Source organism: Silene latifolia, chromosome 1, assembly GCF_048544455.1.
Source record: "Silene latifolia isolate original U9 population chromosome 1, ASM4854445v1, whole genome shotgun sequence".
NCBI lineage: Eukaryota > Viridiplantae > Streptophyta > Magnoliopsida > Caryophyllales > Caryophyllaceae > Silene > Silene latifolia.
In genome coordinates, this window is record NC_133526.1 from 145534318 (window position 1) to 145549531 (window position 15214).

A 15214-nucleotide genomic window follows, 5' to 3' on the forward strand; every position below is an offset into this window, starting at 1 on the left:
GTGGAGATTATTGCTACTCAAGTTTCTGGTCCTTGGGCTATGGCTGGGGATTTTAATACTATAATAGCTCCTGAGGAAAGATTGGGTGGTAACACTAAACAAGAGGATATAGATGATTTTATAAGATGTCTTGGATCCTATGGTATGACTGATATCCATGCAACATGAGCTTTCTTTGCCTGGACTAATAAATAGGATCCCTTGAGCAGGAAGTACAGTAGACTGGATAGATTTCTGGTTAATTAGGCTTGGATTGATGCATTCCCAGATATGGTAGCTCATTTTCACCCTGAAGGTCTCTTGGATCATAATCCTTATATTGTCAACAACACTAAGTTGGAGGGTAATAAGCGTGCTAGTTTCAAATATTTTAACATGTGGGGTGATGCCCCCTCCTTCCTTGATAAGGTTAAGGCAAAATGGAGCAAATCTTAGAGTGGAACTAAGATGTTCCGTGTCATTAAAAAGCTGAAAGGTCTGAAAGGTGTGCTTAAATCCTTAAATAGAGAGTGTTATTCAGAGAGTGAAAATAAAGCTAGCATTGCCCTGCAAAAGCTGGAGGATATTCAGAAACAAATCATGGGAAATGCCTATAATGATGCTCTTATTGCTGAAGAGGTAGAGGCATTGTCAGCTGCTAAGGAGATGACCAAAGCTAGAGATAGCTTCCTTCAACAGAAAGCTAAGACTAAATGGTTGGAGGAGGGAGATAATAATACCATTTACTTTCATAGGGTTATTAAGAAGAGGTGCATTCACAATAAAGTTATCCAAATAGAGGATCATATAGGTGTTCTGTGTAAAGACAGTCACAGTATCCAGCAGGCCTTCCTTGACTACTACCAGTCTCTCCTGGGCAGTAGGAAAGCTACTGAAGATGTGAGAGCAGCAGTTCTAGTCAAAGGAGCATGTTGTAGTAATGAGCATACACTACTACAAAAAGATGAATAAGTAACGCATAATAGAGAACGGCCAAATTAAATAACCGTTCTCTAGCAATAAAGAGAACGCCTTTTCTAAACAGGCGTTATGTAAAAAGAAGAATAGAGAACGCTTGGTATATTAACTGTTCTCTATAATTTTCATAAACTAAAAATTTCAAATTCAACCATAATGAAAAGCCCATTTATTCACCCGCCACTCTCTTTAAAGTTCTAATACGTAACTTTTATAAGTTGGAAAAGAAAAAAGTAAATTAAAACTAAAACCACAAATATTACTCCGTATTACTTCGTTCATGGAGCAGTACTTTACCTTTTACAAGCTCCATTTTATTTTTACTGGAAATCTCCCTCACTCTCACAAACCACCCATACCCACCTACGGTTGAGACCTGCCGCCAACGACCTTATTTTGTCGGACGCATCACCGCCGTGTATCACTACTTCCGCATCTTCATCTGATTCGAAATTTCTAAGTTTTGCATACCAGGTTTGAATTTGGGGATTTTTTTATTATTATTTTAGGTTCGAATTTACCTTTATAATTAGAGAAAATTAATTGTTTCTTTGAAAATTTCAGGTTGATATTGCTATTTTGAGGTCCTTATTTTAATAAACCCTAGAAATTGGGGATTATTACACCAAAGAGCAAATGAGCAAAAATTGACAGAATTGGTAATTTTCTCAATCTTTTACATCTCTTGCATTCAATTCTATGAGTATTCCATATCCCCTCTTCAATACTCCGTATATATGAGGAAATATGTTTTTTTAATAGATCTTATATGTTAATTTTAGTATTATATTACCTAGATATAATTTTTTTGTAATTGATGAATTGGGGGTGTGATATCCGCAGATAATTGTTCTATAATTTACATGCGGCTGTATGGTTTTCTTTCAACTCCAATTTATAAATTGTAATGATTTTTATTCAATTGTCTATCTATTTTTTCTTCTGCCTTTTACCCGTCCTGAATGTGTAGTCTATATTGTTCAAAGACTCAATGATGTATAACTCAAAGATTGTATAATTTGCTAAGAGCGATTGTGTTTTGTACCCTGGTAGGTTAAAAAAGAGAATCGGTGATTGACAAGGAAGTTGCAAGATCTGATGGCAATTATGTCAAGGTAGACTATTTTGTACGATAGTATCGTTTGTTGATGTTGCTTTGTTGTTTTACTTTTGTTCAAAAGATGCCAAAGTCTGTTTTAGTGTGACCTTTTTTGTCGTTGATTGCTTTGGTATGTTTAGATGTCAACACGATACGCAACAAGTATGCGGTGATTGTTGTATTCTATGACAGAGTTGGCCAAGTGCTTCTATTTTGTTAAAAGTCATTTCTATGTTTTCATGTTTCACTCTAATTTTTTACAACTTCAGAAGCCTCGGATGTCACAACTAGCATCACCAAGGTAACATTCTGTTCCTTTTTCTATAACTTGAGGGATGTTTTATCATTTGATATCAAGCACTATGACTGTAAGCTCTTGGAAAAAATCCATGGACTATATTGTTGCTGAAGTCAGATGAATTGGCATTTGTACTGCCAAGTAATTTCATAAATTTTGACACACTAGTTTGTTGGCATGCTTAGTATAGTTGTATTTCATTCATTAGTGTGGCGAGCTCGCCTTGGTTAATGTAAGAGAACAATATACCATGCCTGCTCACAACTTATGTATTTTGCTTCTTATCAAGAATCAATACACTTAAAACGAGTTAATTACACCCCACATTTGATTCTTTTCCTAGTTTGCTTCGTTCTGATTTTACTTGGATATACAAGTACTTTGATTCCTCTCATATGAGAGAATTTACCTCCTTATGTATCCTTTATTTGACATTTTCTTTTTTTTTACCTCCCTAAAATCCCTTTTATGATGTTCACAGATGGAATATTGTACATTCTTGTAGCCCTTGGAATTGTTCAGGTCATTCGTCCTAAATAGATTCATCAGGTTTGAATCAATAAATTCAATTGATTGATTAATTGTTGGAGATTATATCAGTTTTGAGTAGCATTATGATGTGGGCGGTTTGTGTGAATTCTAATTGCAATTTTATTGATATCAATTCTGAATTGTGTGCTGAAGGTGTTTGAGGAAACTGAGATAGCCAGAAGAAGATATGGGAGATTTAACTGCACAATTGTGATGAATGCAATGCCTCTGGCCTTTGTTTCTTGTGGTGATAGTGGTGTGAGTGTGTGACACTGAGTATGCGTTGAAGTTTGATGAAGATGATGTAGCTAATAAAAGTTTCAGTTGCAAATGTAGAAGTATTCTAATATCAGTGTGGATCTTTTGTATTAATTATTTACATATTTAATATTTAATATTTAATACGGAGTAATATTGTATCTGGTAAAAATTTTGTATGCTTTTTTTTTTTTTAAAAAAAAAAGAAGAATAGAGAACTGTTGGTTATTAGAACCGTTTTCTTTTCCTAAGATAAGTGAACAATTATTATGATTACCCGTTTTCTATTCCTACACAAAAGGGAACGGTTATTACCAATAGGCGTTCTCTATGATAGAGAATACAAAACGCCTCATACATCTGTTGTCTAAGCTTTATAGAACGCTGAGCAAGAGAACGGTCCTAAGGTGTTCTATAAGGCCCATTTCAACTGTTCTCTATCCCTTTTTTTGTAGTAGTGATATGGATATTTTGAATAAACCTGTGACATATGAAGAGATCAAGGAGACCGTTTTTTCCATTCCTAATGATAAGTCACCTGGTCCAGATGGTTACACTAGTAGCTTCTTTAATGATGCTTGGGAGGTTATTGGGCAAGAGGTAAGTGCTGCCATCACTGAATTCTTCCAGACAGGTCAACTGCTCACACAAATAAATGCTACAAATGTTACACTTATTCTAAAATGTGAGAGACCAACCTCTGTGAAACATTTCAGGCCTATTGCATGTTGTAATATGTTATATAAGGTAATTTCTAAATTACTTTGTAACAGATTAGCAATGGTCCTCCCTGATATTGTTCATGATAATCAAGGGGCATTCATTAAAGGAAGATATATTATTGAAAATGTCCTTATATGTCAAGATATTGTACACCTGTATTCTAGACAGGGAATCTCCCCAAGATGCCTCTTTAAGATTGACCTTCAAAAGGCCTATGATACTGTTGAATGGGACTTTATTGAATAACTGTTTCAGGGTATGAACTTTCATGGACACTTTATACAGATGTTCATGGTTTGTATCAAAACTACCTCCTTTACCTTGTCCTTAAATGGAAGCAACTTTGGTTATTTCAAGGGACAGACAGGGCTTAGACAAGGGGACCCTATCACCCCTCTGATCTACACTATGTATATGGAATACCTAACAAGGATAATCAAGTTTGCAACTGAAATGTGGCCTTTCCAATATCACCCCTTATGCAAGAGCCTCAAACTAACTCATCTGATGTTTGCCGATGATCTCTTAATGTTCTGTAAAGGGAATGCTGCATCTATTATGCTCCTAATGTGGGCATTCTCCTCTTTTTCTCGAGCATCAGGGCATAGTATGAATAATTCTAAGTCTGAAATCTTCTTTAATGGTATGGTAGAGGAGTTGAAACAGGACATTAAACAGGTTACTGGTTTCAGTGAGGGGTGCTTCCCTTTCAGATACTTAGGTGTTCCAATCCAAGCTGGGAGATTAACCAAAAAATAATGCACCAATATAACTGAAAAAATGGTGGCTAGAATCAGGAGTCTTGGAGCAAAAAAACTCTCTTAAGCAGGTAGATTAACTCTCATAAATTCTGTACTTAATACTGTTTATAGCTGCTGGGCTTCCATGTTTATTATTCCAAAGAGTGTTATTAAGAGAGTAGAATCAATATGTAGAAATTTCCTATGGGATGGCAGTTCAGAGTATCATAGAGTACCTCTAGTGGCCTGGGACAAGGTAACTCTTCCCAAAGCAGAAGGGGGCTTGGCATTAAGAAGGCTGAATCATGGAACACTGCTACTGTGGCTAAACAGGTCAGCTGGGTGTAATGCAAAGCTGATAGGTTGTGGATCAGGTGGATAAACCAGATATATATCAAAACTCAAGTCTGGCATACTTATAAGCCACCTGCAAGTTCTTCCTGGTCTTGGAAGAGTATTTGTAAAGTGAAAGAGAAAATAAAAGATGGATATACCAATGGCACCTGGAATTCTCATTCTCAGGGATACACTGTCAAGAGAGGGTATGAGTGGCTCAGACCTTCTCAAACTGTACAACCATGGGCAAAATTAGTTTGGAATAATTGGAACATACCTAAGCACACTCTGATTCTCTGGATTAATCTGAATGGAGGGCTGAATGTCAAAGATAAACTGCATAAATTAGGTTGCTGTGATGATGACCTGTGCTGTATGTGCAGCAGCATGGCAGAAACGAGTGAGCACCTATTCCTAGCTTGTACTTACAGCTGCAGGATAAGGGAGTTAATTGGCAGATGGATTGGTAGGAGTATGCCCTCTGTCAATGAAATGATAGCCAGCCACAGAGACAATGTTCAATGGAAGTCCCTGGCCATGATTGTTACTGCATTTTAGTACCATGTTTGGTTGCAGAGAAACAATGCTCGTATTCATGGTAAGTTGCTGAGACCTGAGCAGGTGGTAAAACAGATTGCAGATGAAGCTCAAAGAAGGATTAAGTACAAGGCAGGAACTGATTTAAACCAGTTTGCTTTAGTTTGGTTGAGAAGTATTGGAATGTAATTTTGTTTTTCTTTTGGCTCTTGAAGTTTGTATAGGTGTTCCCTTAACTTTGTATTCCTTTTTAATGATATAATATTTACACTCACATTTCACCAAAAAAAAAGATAAGAATTGGAAACTTAACAAGTTAATAATTGGAAAGTGGAAACGGTACAAGTTAAATAAGAATCGGTCAATTATACCGTGTTAAACATATAAGCTTACAACGCCTATCCAAAAAACCGTTGTCCAATTGGTAAGAACAATACGGTTATCAAAAAACCATTGTCCAATTATTAAAAACAAAACAGTTATAAAAAAACCGTTGTCCAATGACTAAAAACACAACGGTATTGATTTGACTAATGCATGCCTTGTAATTTTTACTTTTTCTGATTCAAAGTTGCACTTTTGATTCTTTGACCATATGTATAACACAAAATGATAACGGTTCTTTGTTAAGCCGTTATCACATTACATATATCAACAATGGTTAGACAGAACCCGTTTTAAAAAAAATGTTTAATTATTTGTGATTTTCTAGTGTTTGTGATTTGACTAATGCATGCCTTGTAATTTTTACTTTTTTTCTGATTCAAAGTTGCAGTATTGATTGTTTGACCGTATGTATAACACAAAATGATAACGGTTCTTTGTTAAGCCGTTATCATATTTCATATATCAACAACGGTTATTTTAAATCCGTTGTCATATTACACCAATATACAACGGCTTTTCTTATAACCGTTGTAAATACAAATCCACTGTAAAAACTGAAAAGTTTGTGGTTTTACTAATGCATGCTCTATTATTATTGGTTGTCTGACCATTATTCACCTCATGCATGCATGCACAATTAATAGAAGTTTGAATGTAATGTATGGATGAAATTAATCTAATTAATTATAGCTTTATTATACTATAAATAACATCACATTTGCAGTAACAATAAGAATCACTTTATTATTACTAACCTTTCTACTTCACTTTTTAAATAATATACATATACATACATATCATAATTAAAATATCGTCGTCTTCATCATCTGTAGTCGCACCTCCTCAGCAATTGGTAACCCGCTATATCAATCCGATTACGTGTATAATTCACAATCTCCCAGTCATACGCGATGCTGCTGGGAAGGCAGCTTCTAAGTCTCTTAACCCATTAAGGGACATCCTCATTGAGAATGGGTTCTCAAATGTTAAGGCAATTCACCCGGCTTGGATTTCTGGTCATGGGTTTCTTGGGTATGCTCTGATCGAGTTTCGAGGGGATGGTCTTGACGATTTTCGCCAAGCAAAATAACTCGCTGCAAGGTATGCATCACGTGACCATCAAAGGGGCAAACGTGAATTTTATGCCGACGACCCTAAGGATCGTTATGTACACGCCGGGCCTTACATATGGGTTGCCACCGCTGAGGACGCTCATCTGATGAGAAGGTTCATATCGTACACGTTTATTAATGTACCGAAATTATGAGAAGACGAAGAAGTGCCTCATTTTGATCACCGTCTTGATGTCGATGTAGTAAGCTTGATTTATAATCAAGTTTATCCTCATTACCCACCTCCTAGTCAAACTCCTGTTAGGGTGTTTAATTAATTTACTTAGTTAGCTGTTTGTTTGTTTGTTTGTTTTTTTTTTTTATTGTGTTTCTTTTTTTTCCCTTGTTGTACTATTTTTTTTCCATTGTATGATATGCTCATTTTAATATATAGTTCTACTCTTTATTACATGTAAATGCTTATCAACATAGATTTTAAATAACTTGCGAACAGACAAATGAAGGAAACAATAACTATAACTGTGGGGTAATATCCGTATAAGACCCTCTAAATTTAGGATTATAACGTAAATTTAGCATGTGAAATATTGTCATAAACGAAAAACAACAAAGAAACAATAAGGATTAAGAATCAACCTCGGGTCCTTTGTAGTGCGGCGTAAAGAACAGAAATCAACAGAGATTTCCTCCTAATTGTTGCACCCAAGACCGTCTGAGACTATGCCCTTGTGCTAGAAATGCTTTCTAATTGACTTGCAATATTGAGAAAGCTGTTGTGAGGTTTTTCCGATGTGAGATCTAGGTTTCAGAGAGAAATGATCTCCAAAACCCTAGTTTTCTGTAAAATGAAATTGTCTAGGTCAAAAGGAGAGAGAGCCTCTCCTTTTGTTGCCTCGGTCCGCGGGTCATGAGAGGAGGGAGTGGGCTTTCCACTTTCTCCTCATTTTTAACTCGTGGTCCGATCAATTCCGCTAAAATGTATATGACGGGTTTTATTATAAACTGTCATCGGTTATCGGTTATTAATACATCGACTAATAACACGGATTAGTTGAAATATTAATACATGTCCGACAAAGACAATATTGTATAATTTATTCAATATCATTAATTAAATATAACCGTTTATATTTAATTTGCGAATTAACCGTTTAATTCGCCTTAGCCCATTTTATTTAATCCGTATTAAATATAATATCTCAACATCACATTTTGACTAATTACTAGTCAAATAACTCGGACTAACTGGTTAGTCAAAATTGGCATCTACATGACAGTACTTTCATACTGTCACATCTCTCAAACGTATCCTATAGGTGTGACTTTTAGGGACCAGTTGATCACCGCCATCTGTATGACAATAACGTCAAACTTATCTAGCAAGCCAACCGTTATTGATAAACGTGGATCAACTGATAATAATACCAAAAGTATGCCCTTTGATCCTTTTAGAGATTTATAAGTCCTTGCACTAACTGTTAAGGACACCAACCCCAACAAGCTCCCACTTGTCCGTACAAGTGTATGTGCAATGACGTTATCCGCACTAACTGGAGGACACAACTCCAACAAACTCCCACTTGTCCGTACAAGTGTATGTGCGATAACGATTCTCATATTCATTTAAAAATTTCTCCCACTCAATGTAAAACAATTTGCAGATCCGGATCCGCAAAGGTCGTATTTTACAATCGATCTGTATCTTGAGTGGTTTCCCCGACTAGAGAGTAACTTAACTGATAAAACGAATCCGTATCCGAGCATGGCCATGCATTTCGATTCTGACTCCTCGAGTGGCCCTGAGAAATATCGAGTACCCGATAAAGGCTGAATATTTCCTTCAACTCGACTCCTTCCGATCTAAGCAAGCATGAAATGACCCAGAAAAAAATCTACTTGGCCCCCTGTTACGGATGACCGTGAGAAAGAAACCAAAGTCACCCAAAATCTGCCTTAGTCTCAAGAGACAGTCGATAGTCAAAAGAATCGACTCTTAGGATCACCATGGAGGTCCTATCCACGACCGGGCACCGAATGTTATAAAACATTTAGGACTCCACGTCGATGTCACAATTGTGTCCTACGAAATATCCGTATAAATCGCCTCTCGTGATTGGTCACAACCGATTGACTTATGGCTCGTTGAACCCACCATCAACCAACGTCACAAAATAATTGCCAGAGTTATCAGCTCATGTGGGCAATTAAGGACTAAAAATATAATGTTTGTTCAGTTCACTTTGTGGCGTTCAAAATTGTCGTACAATTCCACATGAAAAACAAAATATATAAATATCAAAACGATGATGTCGTATAGAGTACAAAAGGGAATGAATCTAATCCATAAAAGAGTACTACAACTTGGGAACACGTTTAATTCCCATGGAATTAACTTGCCCTTCATGCTTATCTTGTCGTAATGGTTTAGTGAGAGGATCTCACATGTTATCATCTCGTAGCAATCTTTTCTATCACTACTTCCTTTTGCTCCACGTAATCTCGGATTAGATGAGCTTTCCGTTGTACATGTCTAGACTTGTTGCTAGACTTTGGCTCCTTAGCTTGGAAGATGGCACCACTATTGTCGCAATAGATGGTGATCGGGTCATTCGAACTAGGCACTACGGATAGTCCATGTAAGAATTGACGCATCCATATCGCTTCCTTTGTTGCTTCGACGCGGCATAGTACTCGGACTCGATCGTAGAATCTGCTGTAATGTTTATTTGGAACTCTTCCAGTGATGATCAGCGCCATTAAGAGTAAAAACGAATCCGGATCGAGATTTCGAGTCATCACGATCCGTTTGGAAGCTAGCATCTGCGTAACCGGTTGCGCATAGCTTTTGTTCGCCTCCATAAGTCAATGCCCAATCTTTAGTCCTCCGGAGGTACTTAAGAATGTTCTTGACAGCTAACCAATGTGATTCACCTGGATGCTGTTGGAATCGACTTGTCATACTCAATGCATATGCCACGTCCGGACGTGTGCATATCATGGCTTACATGATTGATCCTATAGCCGAAGCATAAGGAATCCGTGTCATGCGCTCTTTCTCTTCCGGTGTCTCTGGTGACTGAGACTTGCTCAAATGCACCCCTGGAGCCATAGGAAGAAACCCCTTCTTGGAGTTAGTCATGCTTTGAATCTCTCTAGGATTTTGTCTATGTAAGACTCTGATCGAGAGATAACATCCGACGTGATCTATCTCGATAGATACGGATGCCCAAAATTCTTTGTGCCTCACCCAGATCTTTCATCTGGAAATGGTTTTTCAACCATACTTTCACCGAAGTTAAGAGAGGTATGTCATTCCCAATCAGGAGTATGTCATCGACATACAATATTAGGAAGACAATCTTGCTCCCACTCGACTTGATATAAAGACATGGTTCCTCGACCGATCGAGTAAACCCATTTTCTTTTATCACTTGGTCGAAGCGATGATTCCAACTCCTTGATGCTTGCGTAAGTCCATAAATGGAACGCTTAAGCTTGCACACTTTCTTAGGATGTTCTGGATCGATGAAACCTTCGGGTTGTACCATGTACAACTCTTCCTCCAAAAAGCCGTTTAAGAAGGCGGTTTTCACATCCATTTGCCAAATTTCATAGTCATGAAAAGCGGCAATCGCTAAGATAATCCGAATGGAACGCAGCATGACTACGGGTGCGAAAATTTCATCGTAGTGCAAACCTGGCACTTGGGTGAAACCTTTGGCAACTAGTCGTGCTTTATAGATATCTTGTTGACCTTCCACAGAATGCTTTATCTTGTAAAGCCATTTGCATTGAAGGGGACGAACCTTAGCAGGTAAGTCAACAAGATCCCACACGTTGTTCTCATACATGGAGTCCATCTCGGATTGCATGGCCTCAAGCCATAGCTTTGAGTCAGAACTAGTCATGGCACCTTTATAGGTTGCGGGTTCACTACTCGTTAAGAGTAGAATGTCATCTATGTCATGTTCCTCGACCATACCAATGTATCTGTCCGGAGGAATAGAGACCCTTCCCGACCTCCTAGGTTCCTCAGGAATGTTAACCGCAGCCGGGATTGAAGGAATTGGTTCCTCCAATAGTTGCTCGGTACTTGGTTCTTGAATCTCCGACAGTTCGAAGGTTCTATCACTCTTTGCATTCTCGAGGAATTCCTTCTCTAAGAATGTCGCACTAGCCGCAACAAAAACACGTTGTTCGGTTGGCGAATAGAAGTAATGACCAAGTGTTCCTTTAGGATAACCTATAAAGTATGTCTTGACCGATCGCGGGCCGAGCTTATCCTCGTGTCTCCACTTGACATAAGCCTCGCAGCCCCAAACCCGTATAAAGGACAAGTTAGGGACCGTTCCCTTCCATAGTTCATATGGAGTCTTGTCAACAGCTTTAGACGGACTTCGGTTAAGTATTAGAGCGGCTGACATAAGAGCATAACCCCATAATGAATCAGGTAATATCGTGTGACTCATCATGGATCGAACCATATCAAGTAGTGTTCGATTTCTCCGTTCGGACACACCATTCAATTGAGGTGTTCCAGGTGGAGTTAACTGTAGGGCAATCCCACAGTCCTTTAGGTGTTGATCAAAACCGTGAGAAAGATACTCGCCACCACGATCCGAACGTAGTGTTTTAATCTTTCTACCCAATAGGTTCTCATGCCCCTATTCTCGGTATTCTTTGAATTTCTCAAAGGATTCACTTTTGTGCTTCATTAAGTAGACATAGCCATATCTACTTAAATCGTCCGTGAAAGTGATGAAATACCTATAGCCTTCTCGTGCGGTGATTGACATAGGTCCACATACATCCGTGTGTATGAGTCCTAATAGGTCAGCAGTGCGCATTCCAACACCTTTGAAGGAAATACGAGCCATCTTACCGATGAGACATGATTCACACGTGCCAAATGATTGAAAATCAAAGGCCGAGATAGCTCCATTTTTGATGAGCTGTTTTACGCGTTTCTCATTAATGTGTCCCATGCGGCAGTGCCATAGATACGTTTGATCTTTGTCACCAACCTTTAACTTTTTATTCATTACGTGTAATATTTCGGTTGTCTGATCTAAAACATAAATTCCGTTCATGGAGACTGCCTTGCCATAAATCATATCGTGTAATGAGAAAATGCAAGTATTATTCTCTATTACAAATGAAAAACCAAGTTTGTCAAGTGCGAAACCGAAATAATGTTTTTGGAAAGACTGGGTACATAATAGCAATTATATAAAAATAACTCAAATCCGCTAGGAAGCTGGATCACGTATGTTCCCCTCGAGACGGCGGCCACTCGTGCTCCATTCCCGACACGCAGTCCACCTCACCCTTTACGAGGGGTTCGATGTTTCGAGCCCCCGCACATGATTACACAGATGAGAACCACAACAAGTATCAAGTACCCAAGTTCCGTAACTTGCGTGGTTAATCTCAATCATATGAATAAAAGTAGAAGAAGATGAAGACATACCAACAGGTTTAACACGACCTGCCTTTAAGTCCTCATGATAAACAGGACATGTACGCCTCCAATGCCCAGTCTTGTGGCAATGATGGCATTCCATGTTTTCATTCTTGCTCTTTGTCGTGCCTGATGAGGTGCTCGACTCACCAGGCCCACTCTTACCTGGACCCGACTTCTTGAACTTCGGTTTACCTACTGCTAGGTTTGCCTGAGCTTTGCCCTTACCTTTCCCCTTGTTTGTCACAACGAGAACATCCTGTTTCATGCTCCCACTGAACTTCATGTCCTTCTCGGTGCCGTACGAGAAGGGAGTGCGATTCATGGGGAGTTTCCTTCAAATCATTCATATAGTAATTCGCTCTAAAGAGCGCAAAACCATCGTGGAGTGAATGAAGCATGCGGTCGATCACAATGTTCTCGCTGATCTTACAATTAAAGGTCTCCAGCTTCTCGACATTCTCAATCATGCTGAGAATGTGTGGGCTAACTGGTTGGCCCTTCTGGAGTCTCGCATCAAAGAAGCGAGTGGTATGCTCATAGGTCACGATTCTCGGTGCTTTCGAGAATTCCTTAGTGAGCGTGGTGAAAATCTTGTTTGCACCATGGGCTATGAAGCGTTTCTGCAAATTGGGTTCCATTGCAAAAATGAGTACGTTTTTAATCACACCCGCTTCCATACGAAATCGTTAAACTTGGTGATTTCAAAGCTCTAGCCGTGGGACCTAGGTTTGCCGGGATGGGCTCTAATAGATATTTGAGCTTCCCATCGCCAGCGGCGATTCCGTAATGCCGCCTCCCGATCCGCGAAGTTTGATCCATCATTCTTCGATCGAGTAGACCGATTCATCCGATTCATGAAGATCCGGCCGGACTCACTGTCCAATGTGGCACTTGGCATTGGGTTGTCAGAAGAACCAGCCATTTGTTATTAGCAGTTTAAAAGTTCGTGATCTACACTGAAAAAGAAAGAAAAACAAGAACGAAATAAGCAACTCATCGAGGTGATTTAAGTCTATTTTAAAATTCATTTTAACATGTAGACTCTCGCACTTGCATAATTGATCTCCCTCAAGAATGATACAAGTGATCCCAAGACTCAATTTCCGTAAATTGATAAGCCAACTGTTTAGCTAATTCTTCCGTAAGAACTCTTGGTCGATAGATTTCCGTAAATCCTATCTATAGTCCACCATGATCACAGGATCGTACAAGTGACCATAGTGTTGAGATAAAATAGGTCAATCAGTTCCAACTTACCCGACGTAGAAGGGGTCATATTATGCCTACCGACGAAGAAGGGACTCATTGGAGTTTGACCTAGAAAGACCGTTCTCAATTTTGGTTTATTCGAGGAAGATCCCATCAACAAAATTATAATTCATTTTAAGTGAACGAATAACTAGCGTCTGCGTGAATGAATTAATTTGGGTGATGGCTTAAAATCATGTGACATAAGAATGCCAAAGAAAACTAACTCGTGACCTCTATATGTGTCAGTTTTCATGCAATAAATAGGTGGTTTGGTTTTTAGGCGGAATATGATGCATATTATCGTTGCGAAAAAAAATAAATAAAAGAATGCAATACGTAAATAAAATTCCTAGTGTGGCCTATCCTAATAAAAAGAACATAAAACAACTTTGGAATCCACCGTTGGACCCGAGAAGCTTGTCTTGATGTTCCATCTTGATCCATGTAGCGGGAGTGAGCATCCGGTCTCCATCTTTGGTCTTCTCAAAAATTACAATTAAAATTACAAAATATAAACCTATTTACATTCTAATTAAAAACTGTAATTACAAGTGAAAATTTAAAACGGAGATACGAGATCTCAAAATACAACCAAGACCGTGTTCCATCATTACGGTAACACGTTCTACTAAGGCCACACTAAGTTACAATCGTTTGTAAAATAAATAAATACGTAATATAAAGCATTCACAGCATTCAAAACAACGATAAAAGAAAATGCATCAACTAAAACAAATTTATTCGAGACATAATTCCGTAATTATGTTAAATTTATCCAAACCACCTTTTAATGATTAAAATTCATGTGATAAAACCGCTTCTATCAATTTAATTTTAATCTAATACAATCCGTTACTTTAAATACGCTTTAAAATAACTTAATGGTACGTGTGTGAACCGTTTCACAATCATAGCGAGTGTACAATATCCGTATAAAGTGCATTTTAAGGCCAAAAGAAAATTTTAAAAAAAAGAATAAATTTTCAAAGCTGCCAAACCAAAAATCACTCGATCCAGGGACATAAGTGCTCGACCGAGGAATAAAAGAGCTCGATCGACTGAACTGCTAGTCGATCGAGAGGATTGCCAAACAGAAAGTGCTCGATCGACTAAACTGGAGGTCGATCGAGTACTTTTATTAGCAACACTGTTCGATCGAGTACGAGGAGGTCTCGATCGAGCGATCAGGGTTTTAAAAGTGGTCGATCGAGTACAAAGAAGGACTCGATCGAGTAAAAACAAGACAGAAAAACCACTCGATCGATTAAAAACATGCTCGATCGAGTACAAAAATTTCTGGAAATGCAAAACCCTCGTGGAACAGTTTGACAAAACAAAACCTACTGCAATTTTGATCAAAACCGCATCAAAACAATTTTACAATTTGACAAAACTTGACATATTGTTATAATCTCCGTATAAAACAACAATATGCATAAAAACAAATTGAAAAACAAGATGAATTAACCGTGTAAAACATGTCACGGTTTCAAAAAAATTTGCAACAGCCAAAAAATTCCTGCCGAGAGGATAAAAAACGCTGCTGCCGCACGAATTTCG

General features: G+C 38.3%; 1 protein-coding gene across 1 annotated transcript; it reads left to right on the plus strand.

Moving 5' to 3' along the window:
• The first annotated feature begins 3605 nt into the window (after positions 1–3605).
• On the plus strand, positions 3606–5668 carry LOC141657433 (uncharacterized). The gene is made up of 5 exons (XM_074464674.1): positions 3606–3890; positions 4122–4564; positions 4739–4939; positions 4981–5458; positions 5519–5668. Exons 1-5 carry the CDS (start codon positions 3606–3608, stop codon positions 5666–5668), a joined length of 1557 nt encoding a protein of 518 aa, XP_074320775.1.
• The last annotated feature ends 9546 nt before the right edge of the window (positions 5669–15214 follow it).

What these genes read in the sequence shown, in the direction of transcription:
- LOC141657433 (XM_074464674.1), top strand. Translation starts at nt 3,606, where the DNA reads ATGGATATTTTGAATAAACCTGTGACATATGAAGAGATCAAGGAGACC. An exon ending in CTGCTACTGTGGCTAAACAG is followed by an intron (nt 4,940 to 4,980) that starts GTCAGCTGGGTG and finishes GTTGTGGATCAG; the next exon opens with GTGGATAAACCAGATATATA. An exon ending in TAGCCAGCCACAGAGACAAT is followed by an intron (nt 5,459 to 5,518) that starts GTTCAATGGAAG and finishes GTTTGGTTGCAG; the next exon opens with AGAAACAATGCTCGTATTCA.